This window comes from Pezoporus occidentalis, unplaced genomic scaffold, assembly GCF_034315485.1.
Source record: "Pezoporus occidentalis ecotype Australia unplaced genomic scaffold, CSIRO_AGI_Poc_V1 ctg91, whole genome shotgun sequence".
In the NCBI taxonomy this organism is placed as follows: domain Eukaryota; kingdom Metazoa; phylum Chordata; class Aves; order Psittaciformes; family Psittacidae; genus Pezoporus; species Pezoporus occidentalis.
Window position 1 is genome coordinate 642914 of NW_026916273.1, and position 19266 is coordinate 662179.

Here is a 19266-nt window from a genome sequence, read left to right on the forward strand (position 1 = left end):
CAAGGGTTTCTGTAGCTCCCAAAGTTAATCCAGGTCATTGCTGGCATTCCTCAAGGGCTCTATGTGCACACTGTTTGGGAAAGTGATCAGCAGGGCCTGAGACAGAGGAGGGATGACATGCTTGTCCACGGGAGGATCTTCCTCAGGAGGAAAGCAAGCTGTGCTGCCTGCACACTGGGGCCAGGCAGCAGTAGCACTGTGAGCTGCCCTTCCTCTGGAGGCCACCAACACTGTTCAGGTGGCTGGAATTGCCCAAACCCCCCTTGCCCCAGAGCACAGCACACCCAGGAATCAGCACACACACACTGTGGGCAAGGCAAACGTTTCAGTCAGCCTGAGCTCTTGGAAGATGATGTGCCCTATTCAACAGGATTTCACTTGGAACCCATCAACAGGAAGGAACTGGACCTGCTGAACAGCACCTGGCTGCTTCTGCTTCGGAAGGAACCAAGATAGTGGGCACCAGTGATGGGGTGGGTCTGCAGGCAGCCCTACGCTCGGATGGGTCCACCCAGCACTGGTCCTCACCCAGCACAACACTGTGGCACAAGTACACATTAGAAATTACCACGCTACAGCAACCACCAAATATTTAGATACACTTCAGGACTTTCCAAGCAGAGTTATTGCTCTCAGGAAGTTGCCCAGAGTTTACTCAAGAGTGAGTGAAGTGTAATAGGAAGGGAGCCCAGCTGGTTTCTGATGACAGCTGCTGACAGCAGCACAATGACGCCATTTACTAAGAGGAGAGAGCAGAGATGATTCAGATCCCTGGGTTTTCCCTTAGCCACTATTTCCACGAGGTAACGGGGACCCTCGGTCATTTCAAAACCACCTGGATTTCAGTGGAGGAAATATCAGGCACAAGAGTGCACTTGCCAACTCAACACTTCAGAAGCACCTGCCTGAAGAACTGCTAGTGCAAATCCACCTTCATCATGTACCAATCCTACCTACAGCACAACCAACAGGGCTTCCCCCATCATTCCCGTAGTGCTCTGAAACCCTGAGGAACGTGCTGTTGAGAAAGCTAATTTGAAGAAGCACATGCTGCTTTCCACACTTGGTAGCAAGGGAGGTCACCTTCTAGAGAAAAAGGGGAAAACCTGCCTGTGGAGCAGCCCTTCTGTCCCTTGCACATACCTGTTGTCTCAGCCCCAAAACTGTATTTTCACTAGAGGCTGAGACAGTTGCTCTCTGCAACTGGGCAATTGTGAACTCCTGCTCCCTAGCCTGATGTTAACTGCTACAAAAGCAAGTGACTGGGAACCTTTCAATAGGTGGCAGCAGAAATGTGTTACCAAGCCAGAGGATTCTTTAGGGACACCCTTCATGACAAAACCACCCATTTAGAATCACAGAATCAACTAGGTTGGAAAAGACTTTTAAGATCATCAAGCCCAACCTTTATTCCAGCACTGCAAAAGCCACCACTAAACCATGTCACTAAGGGCCTCTTCTACACGGTTTTTGAATACTTCCAGGGATTGCGATACCACCACTGCCCTGGGAAGCCTGTTCCAATGCCTGAGCACCCTTTTGGTGAAGAAATTGTTCCTAATGTCCAGTCTAATCTTTGTTCCTTGGGAGTAGAGACCAGCTACCTCCTGGCTCCATCCTTCTGTGAGGCAGCTGTGGAGAGCAATAAGGTCCTCCCTGAGCCTTCTCCAGAATAAACTCCCCCAGATGCCTCAACCGTTCCTCATCACACTTGTGCTCCAGGCCCTTCACCAGCTCCGTTGCCCTTCGCTGATCCCATTCTAGCACCTCAATATCTCACTTGTAGTGAAGGGTCCAGAACTGGGCAGTTTTCAGTAGTACATTGCTTCACAACAGATAGTGCATCCTAACCAGACTTTCGTCAGGAGTCAGGTCAAACACTTAGGATATGGGGAGGGGAAACTCACCCAGATTGTGAAAATCCCCACGTTTTGGTTTGGTGGAAGTGGCCCTCACAAAACTGACTCTTGCAAAATGTGTTAAGTTCCCTAATTTGGTGCTTTGGGTTGCACGGTCCTGCAGAGCCAGAACTGCTCACCAGAATACCTCCCAGCAACATGACTTCTGCACAATCATACCACACCTTATGTCTCTCAGTCCCAGCCAAACAAGGCCATTTAAAAAGAAAAATTACTTCCATAAACTTGAAGGACTCAACAAATCAGCAACAAAGAGATGATCACAAAATGGTTTGGGTTTGAAGGGACCTTACAGCTCATCTAGTCTAACCCCCTGCCATGGGCAGGGACACCTTCCACTAGAGCAGCTTGCTCCAAGCCCCTGTGTCCAACCTGGCCTTGAACGCTGCCAGGGATGGGGCAGCCACAGCTTTTCTGGGCACCCTGTGCCAGCGCCTCAGCACCCTCACAGTGAAGTGCTTCTGTCTAAGAGCGCATCTCAATTTCCCCTGGGTCAAGTTAAAGCCACTCCCCTTGGCCTGTCCCTACAGGCCCTTGTCCAAAGCCCCTCTCCAGGTTTCACGGAGAATGTGATGTGAACTCCCAGCTAAGCAGCATCCTCCCCTAGCTCAGACTCCCTTGGCTGCCTCGCAGGCAGGATGCAGCCATGTCCCTGCTAGGAATACACTTCCAGCCCAGTGAGCAGGGTGACCCCAGCGGCAGGGCCAGCAGGAAGCCCTAACAGCCTGCACATACCTGGAGCAAGGTGTGGCTGTGTAAAGCTGACTCAGGGCTGGGTCAGGTCTCCTGCACGCAGGAGCACGCTTTCCAAATAATCGTTTCCTGTTCTCCCCAGGCTAGATGGAGCAGATGGGGCAGGACGGAGATATACTGGGCACAGATAATCCCCCTCCCCAGAGCTGCTCGGCATAAAGGACAGCAAGGACCAAGTGCATGGGCCTGGGTGACTAAGGCGAGGACAGCGGCACTGGTTCTGTGACTAACTATTACTCATGCAAGGAGGAATTTGGAGAGGGCCTCGCATCCAGCTCAGCTCATTGCTTTGAATACTTCTGCAGCTATAAGCACAAAGGAGAGCTTTGACAATGAATCAGACCCTGGTTTAAAATGACAAAGACAGACTTATCTACCAACTTTGTGTTAAAATGATTTGTGTAATTATAAAAGCAGCTTAATGCTAATCAGAGGAAACAAGCAACGTTTTCAAACCCAGATGACTAAATGTAGGCTCCTGGACGGACAAAACCATTTAAACACAGCAGCAGAAGTGGGTTTTTATTTATTGTCATGATGTATTTCACTTTCCCCTGGAATCCAAAGGAATGTGAGCACACTGGCAAAGTTTGTCTTAAAAGCTTTCTCCATTAAATTCTTTTCTAACTCCTTTTTAATCAGAACAACCTCTCCCCAAAAATAAATCCTAAAGTGAGTTTCTGGGATAACATTTATTTTGAAAGCACCTCTATAACTGGCTTCTGAAGGATTTAAAAGGAAGCAATCAACACCCATGTTAATTATCCTCCTGCTTTTAAAATCCACAATTATCCATCTAAAAATAAAGGTAGGAACAGTGAAAATAAAACAGTAATCAAATTCCAGCTTTCCCTTCATGAAGCCTTTGCCCTCTCAGTTAGTTCGTGTGCTTACTTTGCAGTCTGCAGTGCAGGGAAGATTAACAAAGAATTGCTAATTAAGCAGTCGCTTGCAAAAACATGGGAGTTTGAAACATTGTGACTGATTGTTTTTATAAAGCCAGCCCAGGTCTAAACCAGCGGAAGATCCTTTTGGAGAGCTGGGAATTGCCTCTTAAACATGATGATTTCTTCTTTCTGTGCCTCTAAGATCACAACATCATGTTTTGCAACCACTGACTTGTGCACTATTTAACACAGGGCAAGCTTCTTACGCAATGTGCAAAGCAGAATGTACTCATTTGATCTTTATCTAACTAACCTACCACAGGAATTGGAACCAGGATTTAAAAAGATACACCTCCTTCCTCATGCTTACTGAAGAGCATTTGTTTCGTTTTAAAGCTGCAAGATGCTGGCTGCACACAACCAACCTGCACTTGTCTGGGATGAGAGATTATGCGATTCAGATGGAAGAGAAACAGCATAAAACACAAAGTTAAGAATGTTGAGAACACAATCCTTTTGCTACCCTCACTTTTGACAAATGACACTCAGACTGTGAGGCTTTAAACATAAAGAAATAAGTGAAGTCAGTGAGTCATCACAGCCTTGGAAGCAAGGAATAAGGCCTGTTATTCATGCTACCATCAGCAGTCAGTTTACAGGATAGAAAGAAGTGGAGCAGCATTAGTTATGCCCCAATTCCTCCAGTATTTACCTTAAATTTGCCTGGCCCCAGTCCAGTGTCAGAGGGCTTCTCCATAAATAATGATTTTGTCCTGACAGTGTTGGCTCTGTGCCCACCATACTCTCAACCTTCTCACCACTTCATTATTTTCAAGCCTATTTTTCTCATTGCTCAGAGGATTTTCCATTTCAAATATCAGGACTGAGAATGCAGATTCTCCTCCCTGTAACACAGCCAGAACTATAGGAAAAAAACAGAGCTTTGGAGCTACTCCCTTCTTCAAAACAAGCACCTCAGTGAAGGGCAGAGAAGCGCTGACAGCTTTGCCCATGCCAAGGATCTGCCATGGCTCTGGATGATCCCAGTTGACAGCTAGCTTAGGGAAGCAGCTGGACCACCCATGTCCTCAAAAGCAAGCTAAGCCTTGGGCTTTGCAGCCTGAAAAGCAGGAGCAAGCCCGCAGTGAAGGCAGAGACTCGGGCCTGGACAGGTCAAGATGAAAAATGCCCCAGGAACATCACCAAGTCTGAATGTCCGTGCCCAGAAGGAACTATCCGGACACTTGCAGCTACCTCAGGTACCCAAAGTCATGCAAGATGAAGGCTGTCACCTCTCCTGGTCCTCAGAGGGAGCCTGAGGAGGCTCCGCACCTCACTGTCACCCAATTAATCTCCATGATTTGCGGAGCTTCCATAGCTTCCTCCTAAAAGGTCCATGTAAGCCCAAATGTTAATCCTACCTACTAAGTTCACTTGCATACTCCACTGTCCCCACATCAGAGATGCAGGCTCCCTGTACAGCAAGCAGAGGGAGATACCACCTCTAGGAATGAGTGACTCTCTGGAAGCATCATTGTCTCCCTCTCAATGCAGAGAACATCTGGACTCCTGACTTGTTAAAGAAACCTGACAGTTAAAGAATCTCCAAGTGGGAATTCAGGGTCAAGAGGAGAAATTTTATCACCACTTTAAATTCCCAAACATCAGATACTGAAAATCTGGGGGGGAGGAACAGGAAACAAATAGAAAAACAAAAACCACACAAAAACCCCAACCAAACACAAAAGCCACACCAAGACCAAACACAAAGCTACAACACACCACCTTGCAGGACAAGCAAATTAGAAAACAAAAATCAGTCTACTCCCCAGCAATGCCCCAAACCTGCACACGAGCTGTGCCACAGGAGTTTGGTACATGTTGCAGATCACGACTGCAGCCAAGCACCAGCATGGGTCTGGCTTGGTTCCTGTACAAGTGACAGAAGCACACCAGCCTTCCCTAGAGCAGATCAGGCCATAACGCCAAGAGGGCTGAACCAAAGCTATGGACTGACCTCTTCCATGCACACTCTTAGAAACAAGGGGCAGCTTCTGTGACAACATGTGTTCAAGATCATGTCCTCAGTACGTGCATGTATGCCAGCAGTGGAATGAGAGGACAGCATGCACATCCAAAGTGAAACCTGCTCCAGGCACAGAGGGCTCTTCTTGAGGCTTCCCCCCTCCAAACAGGAGCATTCCTTATTTTCCCCTGTTTATTTAAAAAGCCCACCACACATTCCTGGGCACTGGCCTATCCCGAGTAAACCATGGGATGACAGCTTCTACACTGTAAATCCCAGATGAAAATTGGTCTAGCTTGGGAACTGCCAAACAATTGCTACCTTCTTCTGGTTGCTGAGTGGTCTGCAAAATGCACCACAAATCTCAAGACTTGTTTTCACATGGTTAAAGCACCTTCAGAATCAGCCTCCATGCATGGTTTCAGTGTAAAAACCAGAGAGCATGCCAGGGGCAGAGGGCCATGCTGAGCTGGTCCATCCATACCTGCCCAGAGAACATCAACTCCCATGCTCCAGCACTCCTCTCCAGCCACACCTCTCCTGCTTAAAACTGTTCCCTCAGGGTATGAAAACACTGTAGTGCCAACCCAACCAGAGACGCCCTGGTAGACTCATCGAGAAGGGGGCACCACCATTGTGCCTTGGGGCTCCAGCAAAGCTCCTAGAGAAAGAAGATTAGAGAAATGGAAGCCACAGCACGAGCATGTTTGACTCCGGGCAGCACCAGGGAAGAAGTCTGTTGTTAACTTTGATGTCTGCTCACTGTAAGGCAATCACTTTTTAACTTTACCAGAAAGAAGATCTGCAACACATTCCAAGCCTCTGAACTTGAAGCACAGCGGTGCTTGAGAGCAGAGTGTTAATTCCTCCACCATGAACAAGAGCAAAGAAGTTTACTGTGTAGGATAGGGCAACTGGACATAGCAGTTTAGGGATCACATGAAGATTTTATGAATTGGAAATCAAGCACTTAGGTACAGCTTTCCCAATTGCATTTGCTACTCCAGGCGGAGAAAACAACCAACCCTTTATCTCTGCAGCAGTGAACTTTCAGTCTCCCATGCTCATGTGAAAGAACTGCCTGGGAAACAAGCACACAACAATATTGCAGTCAGATTTTAAAACCAAACTCCAATTCAAGCAGAAAGCTGCAGGTTGCTTTTGCCCTTTTCACGAAGGAGCTAAATTGAGTGGCACAGAGCAGACAGAGCTGCCCAGCAGAGCCTCCCCCATATTTGTTATTTTTAGCAATTCAGTCTGACAACGCCTGACAACTAAACATGCTGAATATAGCAGGAGAGAAGGGGACTATCAGATAGTATCAGAGAAAACACACAGCGATAATCACTTTCTCCACCCCTAATGAAGAATCAGTTTTCCATGTCTTTATAACATCACAGAGCTTGTTCTTTTTAAAATGCCACATTTAAAAACAGAATCCATCGAGCCCTACAATGGAAACGGATAACATTTCCTGAAACAAAGCATTGTTCCACCCCTCACATATCATGTTTCCTTAAAAACAAGGGAAGAAAAACATTACTTGGTTTTTCTCCTAATACTGCACAAACATTGCCGAGCTAAAAAGAGTCTGTGCTCATCCCTTTAGAATGCTTTCAAAATAGCTTTAACACATACCCCTTGCACTGTGAAGCACAACAAGAATTTGATAGTATCAGGACTGGAAAAATTGGATCGTTGCTGCTAAGCAGGATGCTTCCCATGCCAGTGAGTGAGTGAGCCCGTGCACCAGCTTCTGTGAGAGTCAAGCCTCACTGGCACAGCCTTTATGCAGGCATGTGCATTTTGCCAGCAAGCCTGGGTTATCAATTTGGATTCCAAAGGATTATATAGAAATTGTGAAATTAAGAATGCTACATATGTACACACATATATATATATACACACACATACACACACACTCACATATACACACTTTCATTGGTTAGCTTTAACAAGAAGGGTAAAGCTACCTTGCTCCTTCTGCAGTGACTGACATTTGCCCTCTCATACACATTGATATCCCTTTGGTATCTTCAGAAGACAGTTCCTCTCACTAAGTACATCCGATGTGCATTGCAGCCAAAGCTTACTTTCCCAAAGACAGGTCTAGTTCTCCTTGTACAAAGAGAGGTCTAGTTCTCCTTGCAGCTTTGCCATGTGATGAACAGCAGGGAAATATCACACCAGCTTTGTGATGCTGTCTTGAAAAAGACAATGCATCACTTCACAAGTGGAGGAACCCAAGACAGGGGAGTAAAGAAAAGGGAATAACTAATCATGAATTGCAGTTCCTCTAGGAAATGAGATGATGAAGGAGAAAAGAAGTTTTCAAACCAAATGCAAAACCCCTCATTGCTTTCGCAGTTCACTCTGAGAGCTGCGAATGTCAGGAAACACAGCTCACACAGAGTCACAGAATGGCTTGGGTTGGAAGGGACCTTAAAGCTCATCCATTTCCACCTCCCTGCCACGGGCAGGAACACCTTCCACTAGAGCAAGTGCTCCAAGCTCTGTCCAACCTGGCCTTGAGCACTGCCAGGGGTGGGGTAGTCACAACTTCCTTGGGCAACCTGTTCCAGTGCCTCACCATCCTCAAAGGAACAAACTTCTTCCTTACATCTAACCTGAACTTCCCCTGTTTCAGTTTTAACCCATTCCCCCTTGTCCCATCTCTACAGTCCCTGATGAAGAGTCCCTCTCTGACATGCTTGTATGACCCTTTCAGATACTGGAAGGCTGCTATGGGGTCTTCACACAGCCTTCTCTTCTCCAGGCTGAACAGCCCAAACACCTCTGAGGCAGGTTAAAGCCCATGTTTTCATGGACATGTCAGCACTGAGGGTCTCTCCTTGCTACACAGTTGGATGGATTTACATAAGACCTCAGCAGTGAACTCAACCCTCCAGGCTCTGCTCCTCTGCATACAGCACTAAAAGCCAGCAGGGAGAGCGCATCTCAAATTCAGGCTGGTATCAAAAATCCACATTTCATAATACCTTGGCAATTGAGTCATAATAAGAAGGCAGAATTGTCTCAGGCTCGTGGTACATGAGTAACCAGATCAGCCACACCATGTGGATACCGGAGGATTACTCTGACCAGCTTGAGCCAGCTATGCAAAGTGAGAAATGTGAGTAAGGTAGTTAACAATGTAAAATATAAACCTAAGCTTTAAAATCCTTCCAGTTTTAATAATGGATGGAGGGAAGTTTTAACCTATCTTGGTTTGATATTTATTTTATAGTGATGCAGTGGAATCACAAGGTCACAAAGTTTCACATTCTTTCCTGGTTCTGTCACCACTTGTTTTCAGGACAGAAAAATCCCCTACCTCCTGTGATAAGTGCTCTCTGACTTGGACTCAGGTATTTCCCCTGAAATCTCTGTTTCCAGCAGTTGTCAGTCTAAAAGCTTTGTCCTTTTCCATGGGGAATCCCAGGCCTAAGGAAAATCCTTTCCACAAAGCTGCCAGCCAGCTGGAAGCAGAGTAGTTAAAAGATGGACTTGAATGTTCACTTAAACTATTGAAAGTTTTGGCCATTTGAGCCCTACTATAATATATATCGTTAAAAAGAAAAACCAATCCATGTGGCAGTCACTTTTCTACTCACACCACCTTTTGAGACAGTCGTCATTGCTGGGAGCTTCAATTCAGTGGCCATACCAGAGACTCAAGCAACAGGGAGCTATGAAGCAGAAAAACACACTTGTGAAGCAGCCAGCTCCGAGGCTTTGTGTAAGAACAGCAAAGGTTGTAATTTGGGGGGAATTCCATCCATTCTGCTGAACTCAGCAATCGGAAAGTTCAGAAGGTGAGATCATTCCCCACCAGGAACAAGAAGAAAATGAGGTCCACAGCTGAAGGGCACAGTAGCCAAAAAGCTGACCACAGCCTGATGGACCTGGAAGAAAGGGACCCCATGGGCAGGTTGCAAACAGAGACTGTCAACCACACTCCAATCACTGACAAATGCAGACCTGCTGCTACGAAGTTCTCCAACCCCAGTCATGGGGCTGCCTTAGTGCAAAACCACTGGCATCTGAGATGGCTTCAGAGTAGCCAGGATACAATCACTTTGATCACATAACCGTAAAAATGACTATGCCCTGTCTGCATTAACAGCAGAGAAATATGCAGCCTACCCAGGGGAGACTTGTTTTCCCCATTCAGTAAAAGTTCTCATGGCCAGAAACACAAAACCCCTTAGTATCTGGCACAGGAAACACTCCAGGCAACACCACACATGGTGATATATTTGTCCTACAGCTCCCCAGGCAAGCTGAGTTTTAAGAAAGAATAAAAAAAAAAAAAACAAACTCTACTTCTGTTTACTGTAAGGAGCAGACAAGAGAGACAGAACTGAATGGGTTTGAGTAGGTTTGAGCACCGACTTCCTACTCCTGCTTGTCCCTACTTAACCTGGTCTGCACACTGACTTTCTCCAAAACACTAACAGACGAGTTAAGCAGCTTGACACAACTCAATCTTTGCTTCCTCTGTCATTGCCCAAGAAACAAGGAACAGGGGTTTGAATTTATTATATCTTAGGGACATTAAGAAATAACAAACCACTAATGGCCTTGGAAAAGTACATTTTGAACATCTGCTCCGAAGAACTCTAAGCTGTACATGTAGCCACTAGAAGATAGTCAAGATTCTCTAGATAATTCATTTGAACACTGATATGTGCACAGAAAGTACTTTATATTTCCTACATATTCTTCTCTGCCTTGAATACTCCAACCAGATAAATGTAAGAGCACAGAAGTGCTCTGACCACATTGCCAAAACAAAGTCCTACCTCCCCCTAGATCCAGTCTTCAAAAGCAGCCACAAGTAGAAGCCTAGGGCAGAGTGTATGGACATGGCAGGCGTACACAGAACTTCCTCCTCATACTTTCCCAGCCTTCAGACATTTTTAGCTCAGGACTTCCTGAGCAGAATGCCATTTCTACATATTTGGTAATTCTCAATGGATTTCTCTTCCATGAATTTGTGCAATTGTCCTGAGCCAGTATAAACTCCTAGCATCCACAGCACTGGCACAGTTCCACATCACCTATCTGCTGCAAATAACCACACAAACATCCTTTTGCTAGTTTTAAATCTTGCTCCTACTAACCTCATTTGAATCCCTCACCCCCACTTTGCATATCAGGAATGACAGGAAATCCCTAGCTAGGTTGCAGACCCACAAAAGAAACCAAGTAACTAAGTGCCATGAATTACTTGTAGGTTACTTGTACCAGGCACTATGTTTCACCTCCTTAAAATCCTTCAGAATGGAAAGTATCAGATAAAAACAAGGGATGTAGCAGACAGCATCTTGTTGACCTTCAGTATTGTACTTTCATCATTATTACCTGCCAAAACTTACCTCCAATTCCTTAATTTTCTCTTCAGCTATTCTCTGTTTTTCTAAGAGCTGATTATGAATCACTCCTTTAGACTGAAGGATAAACCTACAAGTGAAAGAGACAGACAACTGTTGGGTATCTTTTACATCCATTGCACACCTACTTGCATGCAGAGTTAAACTACAGTGACCTCTGCCAAGTATTCATTCTCAATCCACACCTTCTAGACAGAGGTAGAAGAAATTGCTCCTAGAGCTCACACAAACCACCAGCCTCAAAGGCTTGCTCAGCAGTCTCACCTATTATTTGGGAGGAAGAAAATGGATGCACACTCATCTCCCTCTATCATTCAGTGTCCTTGAATGCTTTGAAAACAGTCCTTGCATACAGCTAGCAAAGGGAGTCTGTCATCGCATTCCCTACAAAGGGATATAAAGCAGTTTATGGCATATAGCCAAGGAAGCTTCTTTCAAGGGGAAAAAGCCATTCATTACCATTTCAGTGCTCACAAGCAAAATAAAGCTGCACAATAAAAACAAAGCTTTCTACAGAGGAAGGTTGAGAGAGCTGGGGGTGTTCAGCACAGGGAAGGGAAGGCTGCAGAGAAACCTTACAGAGGCATTTCAGTACATAAATAGGGCTGGTAAGACAGAGACTTTACCAGGGCCAGTAAGTGACAGGACAAGGGGCAATGGCTTTAAACTGCAGGAGGGCAGCGCTTGATTTGACACAGGGAAGAAATGTTGTACAATGAGGGTGCTGAGGTGCTGGCAGAGGGTTCCCAGAGAAGCTGTGGCTGCCCCATCCCTGGCAGTGTTCAAGGCCAGGCTGGATGGGGCTTGGAGCAAGCTGCTCTAGTGGAAGGTGTCCCTGCCTGTGGCAGGGGGTTGGAACGAGATGAACTTGAAAAGGCCCTGAAGGAACACGAGCACCCAAAGAGGCCCTCCAGTATGTGGCACTGGCATCCCACAAAGAGGTAAAGGACAACTAAGTTCAGATGAATTTTAGGAACTCTCTATGGTTGTTTTTCAACCTTCCAGACATAAAGAATGTACAAGCCACAGATTTGCCCCTTCCCTACTTAGAAAGTCCCCCAGGGGATTTAGAAGGAGCCTCCCTGGATCATACCAATGAGGTCAAGGTCTCCCTTCAGCACCAACTAGGGTCAGTGTCTTCCTACCAGGTGACAAGAGCTTGTGCTTGAACAGTTAAAGTGAGCAGCTTTAGACAGGGCAGAATCAGAATGCATTCCCCATCTGGTACAGAAAAACCTGCAGTCAGTCTGTAGTGCCGCCTCCCATGACACAGGACATTATTAACATGCTTGTTCAGGGCCTGATCAGCCACTGCCTTGAAACCCAGCATGGTCTGCACCAGCAATAGAGCAGCCAAAAGGAAAAGTACCTGCTACGTGCATTCCTGGAGTGCATGGGAGCAGAACTGTGGTTAATTATAACAGGTTTGCAATTAAAACTCTCTTTGGTGCTGCGATTAACTGCGCTTACCAACTGCCTCCTCCTCCTTCTCCCACTTCTCTCCCTTGTCCTGCTTTACCTCCTCTTTTCTACAGCTACTTCATCTTTTATATTGCCATTTTCTCAAATTTCTCCTTGTTTCTCCCCAGTCTCAGCTCATGTTTATTACTGGTGTCATCACTGCTATGTATCTGCTCCTATTCTTTACAACACAGCTCACTCTCTTTGGCCCCTCACTCTCCCACTTTCCATTTGGTACCTCCACAACCCACTTCCACTCAGTGGGAATGTTTCCAGGTCTGAAACAGAGCAACCTGCTGAAATAAAATGTGGGGTTTGCTCAGTCTTGTTAAAAATCAAGTCCATGAGCACCTTCCTAGGAAAGAGAAGTTATTTACATTGCTATTAGATGCAGAGCCTGAATTCAGCCAGAGAGGAGCTACTTTTGAGGACCACCAGCAACCACATCATTCTGATGCTCTTACCTTGAGCCTGCAATAGCAGAAGCAGCAAACCCCAGCCTTCCCACACACACAACATGGGGATTTGGGTGTGAAGACCACAACTTTGCCTTACTTCTGCAGTGGCTGTCACTAGTTAAACAATCAGAGCTGCAAGATGCCCTCATTAAATAAACCCAACCGTCCTTCCCATGGTCACAGCTTCCCTGAGCCTGTGTGGTGTATGAATGTTTCCTCAATTATTTCCTTTTTTTTTTTGTGAGGCAGCAAAGGAGAACAGAATACCTTCTCTTTTGCTTCCCCTGTATGTTAAGGTGTAGAATTCCAGACTGGTTTGGGTTGGAAGGGACCTTAAAGTTCATCTTAGGTTTGGAAACCCTGCCACAGGCAGCATGCCTTCCACTAGAGCAGGTTGCTCCAAGCCCCGTCCAACCTGGTCTTGAACACTGCCAAGGATGGGGCAGCCCCAGCTTTTCTGGGCAACCTTTGCTAGGGCATCATTGTCCTCATAGTAAAGAATTTCTTCCTAATGCCTCATCTGAATCTATCCTTGATCAATCATTTTGGTTTCACTGAAGCCCCTGGTCTAGGACACAAGGTTAAACACCAACACAGCTCTACCAGTGCTCCCCATGCTGCAGCTGGGAAGGCCCCTGTGCTGCGTCACAGGCACTGAGCGATCCTGGGTGGCTGAGATCCGCTACAGGCACTAGAACCTTTGGACAAACAAGTGGCTGACTTCACTTCTATTCTGCAAATGTCAACAAGAGTCACCGGGAAAAACACCCTCCCTCCTCCCTGCCTCCCACCCTCCTGCAATGCTCTGGCAGACATGCGACAGCAAATTAAAATTGGATGGCCGAAGTTAGCAATGACGAGACTTGTGCCGGCAGCTGGGCACAAACACAACCACCCCAATTTATTTGCTATAAAATAGTGGGCTGGAACCTGTGTCCGTTCACACGCTGGCTCAGAGCAGATCAAATGTCCATGACTTGGCCAGCATCCTTCAGAACGTTTGCACCAATCCCAGCTTCAAGCCACCCATTTTAATTCCCCTTCATTGACCCTTCAGCCTAAAGCGCACAAGTGCTACCATGTAAGTTGACAAAAACTACTCTTTAGAAAGTTGAAGCTATAAACCCACACCTGATTTAAATCTGTGGCTTCAATTTCCAACACAAGAAGGACTCAAAAACCTCATCTTTGTTTTAGCTTCTAGCTTGGGATACACACATCATGGAGATCTTGGGCAAAGGTTTTACCTAAGGAAATACTGTGGTTTACAGCAGCACTTGTCTTGCTCATTAGCCAAGAGATGCTACAGGGCACTTCTCATAAACCAGAGTTTGAATTTTACTGGATTTCATTCTTCCAATTACCCCAAGTAAAACACCAACTAAATGGTTTTGGCTTTTTTCTCACTGAGCTGGAGAACTGGGACAGTGTCATTCTGCTGCCTGGTTTTAGTTAACTGGGGTTATCTTACAATGTTTTTAAGCTTGTGAAAGAACCATGGGAGGTTCTGAGGTCCTAGTTCTTCCCTGAGTTTGTAAACAAGCCTTTCAAACACATGAACTTCATTCATGGATGACAAGTTGACTATGAACCAGCAGTTGTGCACCTGGAGCCAGGAGGACCGATAGTATCCTGGGGTGCACCAGGAGGAGTGTGGCAGCAGGTCAAGGGAGGTGATTCTCCCCCTCTACTCAACCCTGGTAAGGCCACATGTGGAGCACTGTGTCCAGTTCTGCGCTCCTCAGTAAAAGAAAGACAAGGAGCTACAGGAGAGGAATCAGCCAGGACCACAAGAATGATCAGGGGTCTGACGCATCTCTCTTACGAGGAGAGATTGCAGGAGCTGGGCCTGTTTAGAGAAGAGGAGACTGAGAGGGGATTTCATCAGTATAGATCAGTATCTCAAAGGCAGGTGCCAGAAGGATGGTGCCAGACTTTTCAGTGGTGCCCAGAGACAGGATGAGTAGCAACGTCCATAACTGAAAGACAAGAAGTTTCACCTTAACATGAGGAAGAACTTCTTTACATTGAAGGTGACACAGCACTGGAACAGGCTGCCCAGGGGGCTGTGAAGTCTCCCTCTCTGGAGACTCCAAATCCATCTGTGTTACCTGCTCTAGGTGGCCCTGCCTTGGCAGGGGGTTGGACTGGATGATCGCCAGAGGTCCCTTCCAAATCCAATGATTCTGTGGTTCATTCACTGTCTGGAGGCACACCACCAGCTGAGGACAAGCCCCACGTTAGAGTCATCGCATCAGAGGAGAGGAGACACTTTCTGCTCTGTGATGCTGAGCCCAACAGATGACATTACTAACGCCAACCCCTTGGTGCGGATCAGCACCAAAGAGCCACCTCCAGAGTTCACTCTGCCGAGGAGGGTCCCAGTGTTTGTACATTGGACTAGGATGACTTTTAAGTACTGGCAGTCCCCAGAAGACAAGCAGCAAACCAAATCCTCTTCCAGACAAGCGAGTTCACTTGTGTCCACCTCCTCTCCATGAAGCAGCACAGCATGCACTAATAAATCTGTCAAACACAACACCTACACTATCAACCATGAAACACTGATTCAGAAACATGTTCAGCATTACAGTGGCAATTACAAAGCTTAGCAGAAATCACCTCCTCATACAGGAACTTTTTCACTATTGTTAAACAACACCAGAAATACCTGGTCAGAACAGACAGGTTCACCACATCTCAGTTGGCCACCTACTTCAAAGGGAATGGCTAATGAAAACAGATCAGGATTTGCCCTATTCTGGATACTGAGCAATTTTTCCACTAACCATAAAGATAACTTGGAAACAAGACAAAACAAATAGAAAAGAAAGCTAAGGAGGAATGGGGTCCTCAAGGACAGCAATATTCAGCCAAATCTGGACTGCCAACAGCAGCAGCATTTGCAGATCAGTTCTACCTACATGCTCGGCTCTCCTGCTGTCCCAGTGACTGCTGGTTCTCAAGGACAATACAAGGAACAAAAATAGAGCAAGAGGGAACTGAAAGAGAAACCTCACTCTAAATATTCCCCACTTGTTTCTATTTTCCTCCCTCTGCCAGTTCTACATCAGGATCTTTGTTTCTCTAAGGCAGAGAACGTGGTTTCTATACTCTCTGAGACTCACTGCTTGTTCCCTTCTGAAGGGATCTCTTAACCCTTCCCTGTTATAAATGTCCCAATATGATGCCTATTTGGTCGGTGTTTATACAGCACTCCCTTATCCCTGGTCAAAACGGTCTTCAGGCCCTAGTTGGGCTGGTCAGAAATGCTGTCAACTTCATCATCTGTCCACTGTCAACTTCATCATCTGTCCACTGTCAACTTCATCATCTGTCTGCTCCTACACACCCACCAAGTGATGTTCCTACAGTGTAAGTAATTCCATAACTCAGTCTGTTTGCACCAAAATGTACTGTTTACTTGACTTTCAGACATAATATTAGATACTGAAGTATTTGCCTCCTAATGAATGAGGTTATGGAGATGTTTGTTCAGCACAAGCCACTTTCATTATGACATACAACTCATTAAGGTTATTAAAGGTGGGGTACCAGTGATGCTCATAGTGAAGGTTTTCCACTAACAACCCCTATTTTCAATGACTTGTAACTGCAACCTCTATGTCTGAAGCTTTCAGTGGCAGGTGTCCATCCCAGATGTGAGCATTCTCTCCTCTTCCTGTTCTGGATAGGGAATGAGGTCTTCATGTTTCTCTTGCATAGCTTGCTGGTGCAAGAGGCTGGTTGTATTAAAACATTAAAGCCAGGAGGGAAGGAGCCACACAGCAGCCATGGGGCTCCCACCTGATCATCTGCAAAGCAACTCTTCTATCCAAATCACTGCAAGGATCTGCACAGGGTACCAGGTAAGCCTTAGTAATTCCTGTGCCTGATACTGATACACATCCCTCTGCCTACTTTCAGGTGAGACAGTTTTACAGGTAGGAACACTCCAGTGCTGTTTTGACAGAATACTGATGAATGACACAGAATCACAGACTGGTTTGGCTTTGAAGGGAATCTCCCCTCTGTCAGTTTAAAGCTGTTCTGGATGCAGGGCTGCAGGGGTGGTCTCACAAATCCATCCAGCCTGGCTCCCAGCACACACAAACGGTCATTATAACTTCAGCTTTATGGTGCCCATTGCATTTGGAAAACTCTCTACAAAAACTTAAGATACTGAAAACAAAACCAATGACTTTGTACAAAGCTGGAACATTATCTTAGTATTCGCTGTATTTCTAAAACCCCTCTAACATGCTGCGTTATGGCATGTGGAATGACAGCTCACTCATTTACACAGAATAACCTGCTCCTTGAAAACAAGTGTTTTCATTAGACTACTCCCAAGAGAAAAGCTGGGCTAAGCTCAGTCATGCTCTTATCTCTTTAAGGGCATTTTTTTAATTCTGAACCTACACTGCTGCACAAGCCAGAGCTCACTCAGGAGGGGATTGCCGCATTTTAAGTACTGTTCAAAGCCAAGAGAAGAGAGGCTTCCAACAAGCTGATCCCAAGCAATCCAGCTTGATCCAACAGGAGACAGCGCTGCATAACTGCAAGCACCCAACAGTCCCCTTCCACTCTCCTAGGGTCTGGTTATGCTTCTGTAAATGATTCCCTATGCAGTTCAGAACAGGCACTGCTTATACACCACCACATTCCAGTTTTAGTCATCCTAAATGAGTTACCCAATTCCAAACAAGACAAGGAAGCAATATCAAAAGAAGAAAATAAGAAAATCATGACTAATTATAGTTTGTGCTGCCACCCTTCATGTCTAAGGGTTTCACATTTTTCAGTCTGATTTTGAATTTCCCATTCAACAGATCATATGCCTTAACTAGAGCTTGCTCAGAAACAGATGGAGTTGGAACACATGAGTTGAAGCTTTTCCTATGTTTGCTTTTATTTTAGTGGTCAGTCATCTCATTGGGTCACTCTCAATATAGCTAAACTTAACTATTCCCCCCTCACCCCACTGCCAAAGCAGCACATACCTTAAAGCAAAACAAATCCTGCAGCTTATATCGGGAGGATTATATATGAAGACATTCCAGGACCAGCAGTTTATAGTTCATGTGTCATTTTACTACTGCACTCAGAGAGGCAGTCATGCACCCGGAGCTGTTTGGGAAGGAGACATGGACTGAAGCATGCTGGCAGCATCTCTGGTAGGCAGCAGAACCTGTGCAAACTCAGGATGACAACACTGGAGCACACACAGAGATCAGGATTAGTGGCACTGGAAGCAGTCCAAACCACATCTTATGTAGGCCACAATAAGGGTAACTTTTACTCAGATGAACATTTGTAAACCATAAACCTATTTACTCTAAGGAGCTAAAGGAAGGGAACAAGAAGTGCCACATTGTCTGCTTCCTCAAACCTCTCCAGGGGCTAGCCCAGCACATCCATCTGCCTGCTGAGAGGCAGAGGAGTTTGTTCTGCACTTCAGGCCGTGTTTACATTGAGTTTTCACTGGTTTTTTTGATCTGTCAATAGCTGCAGCATATTACATTACCTCAAGCCAAGATAGTAACACAGCAGTTTCTGCATTGCCAGACACTTAACTAGAGGGTAGATTTATACCATTGTTCATGCTTGGTTCTTAAAAAAAAAAAAGCAGGAATATACCTCTAAGTGTGTATTAAATATAGCACAACCCAAAATAATAAACTAATACTGTGGTCTGCTTTTAAAGAACATCACCAATTCTCTTGGAAGGTTCAAATGATACAATGGGAATTAAAAAAAGAAAACAAAACAAAAAAAAAACAAAAACAAAAAAAAAAAACCCCACAACACAAAACTCACACACACACACAAAAAAGGCAAGCAAATGTCCCCACTCTATCATACAGGAATGAAGAACGCTGGAGATTCAAACCATGCAGCAAACAGTGCAATTGTGTGCTGGGCTGCATCGCCAGAGTGTGAGCAGCAGATCGAGGCAGGGAATTCTTCCCCTCTGCCACACTCTGGGCAGACTTCCCCCTGCAGTCCTGATCCAACTCTGGGGCTACAGCACCACAGAGACATGGAGCTGTTGGAGCGAGTCCAGAGGAGGCCACAGAGATGCTGCAAGGGCTGGAGCAGCTCTGCTCTGGAGCCAGGCTGAGAGAGCTGGGCTGGGTCAGCCTGGAGGAGAGAAGGCTCCTGAAGGGGAGACCTTAGAGCAGCTCCAGTGCCTAAAGGGGCTGCAGGAAACCTGGAGAGGGGCTGTGGACAAGGGCCTGTAGGGACAGGCCAAGGGGAATGGCTTTAACCTGACAGAGGGGAGACTGAGATGAGCTCTTAGGCAGAAGTTCTTCCCTCTGAGGGTGCTGAGGCGCTGGCACAGGGTGCCCAGAGAAGCTGTGG

General features: G+C 46.0%; 1 protein-coding gene across 3 annotated transcripts in view; it reads right to left on the minus strand.

Moving 5' to 3' along the window:
* The window catches only part of PFDN1 (prefoldin subunit 1), a 31971-nt gene that overhangs the window by 6225 nt on the left and 6480 nt on the right, over positions 1–19266 (minus strand). Inside the window, exons 3-5 of one of the 3 annotated variants that reach the window (XM_062605296.1) lie at positions 10967–11051; positions 6611–6666; positions 5764–6481 (exon numbers count right to left, since the gene is read on the minus strand). In XM_062605296.1, coding sequence (XP_062461280.1) covers positions 6445–6481; positions 6611–6666; positions 10967–11051 — 178 coding nt within the window. In that variant the 3' untranslated portion in view covers positions 5764–6444. Of the gene's footprint in view, positions 1–5763; positions 6667–10966; positions 11052–19266 lie in introns of those variants that run through there. The other 2 variants (XM_062605295.1, XM_062605297.1) reach the window with 2 other exon arrangements.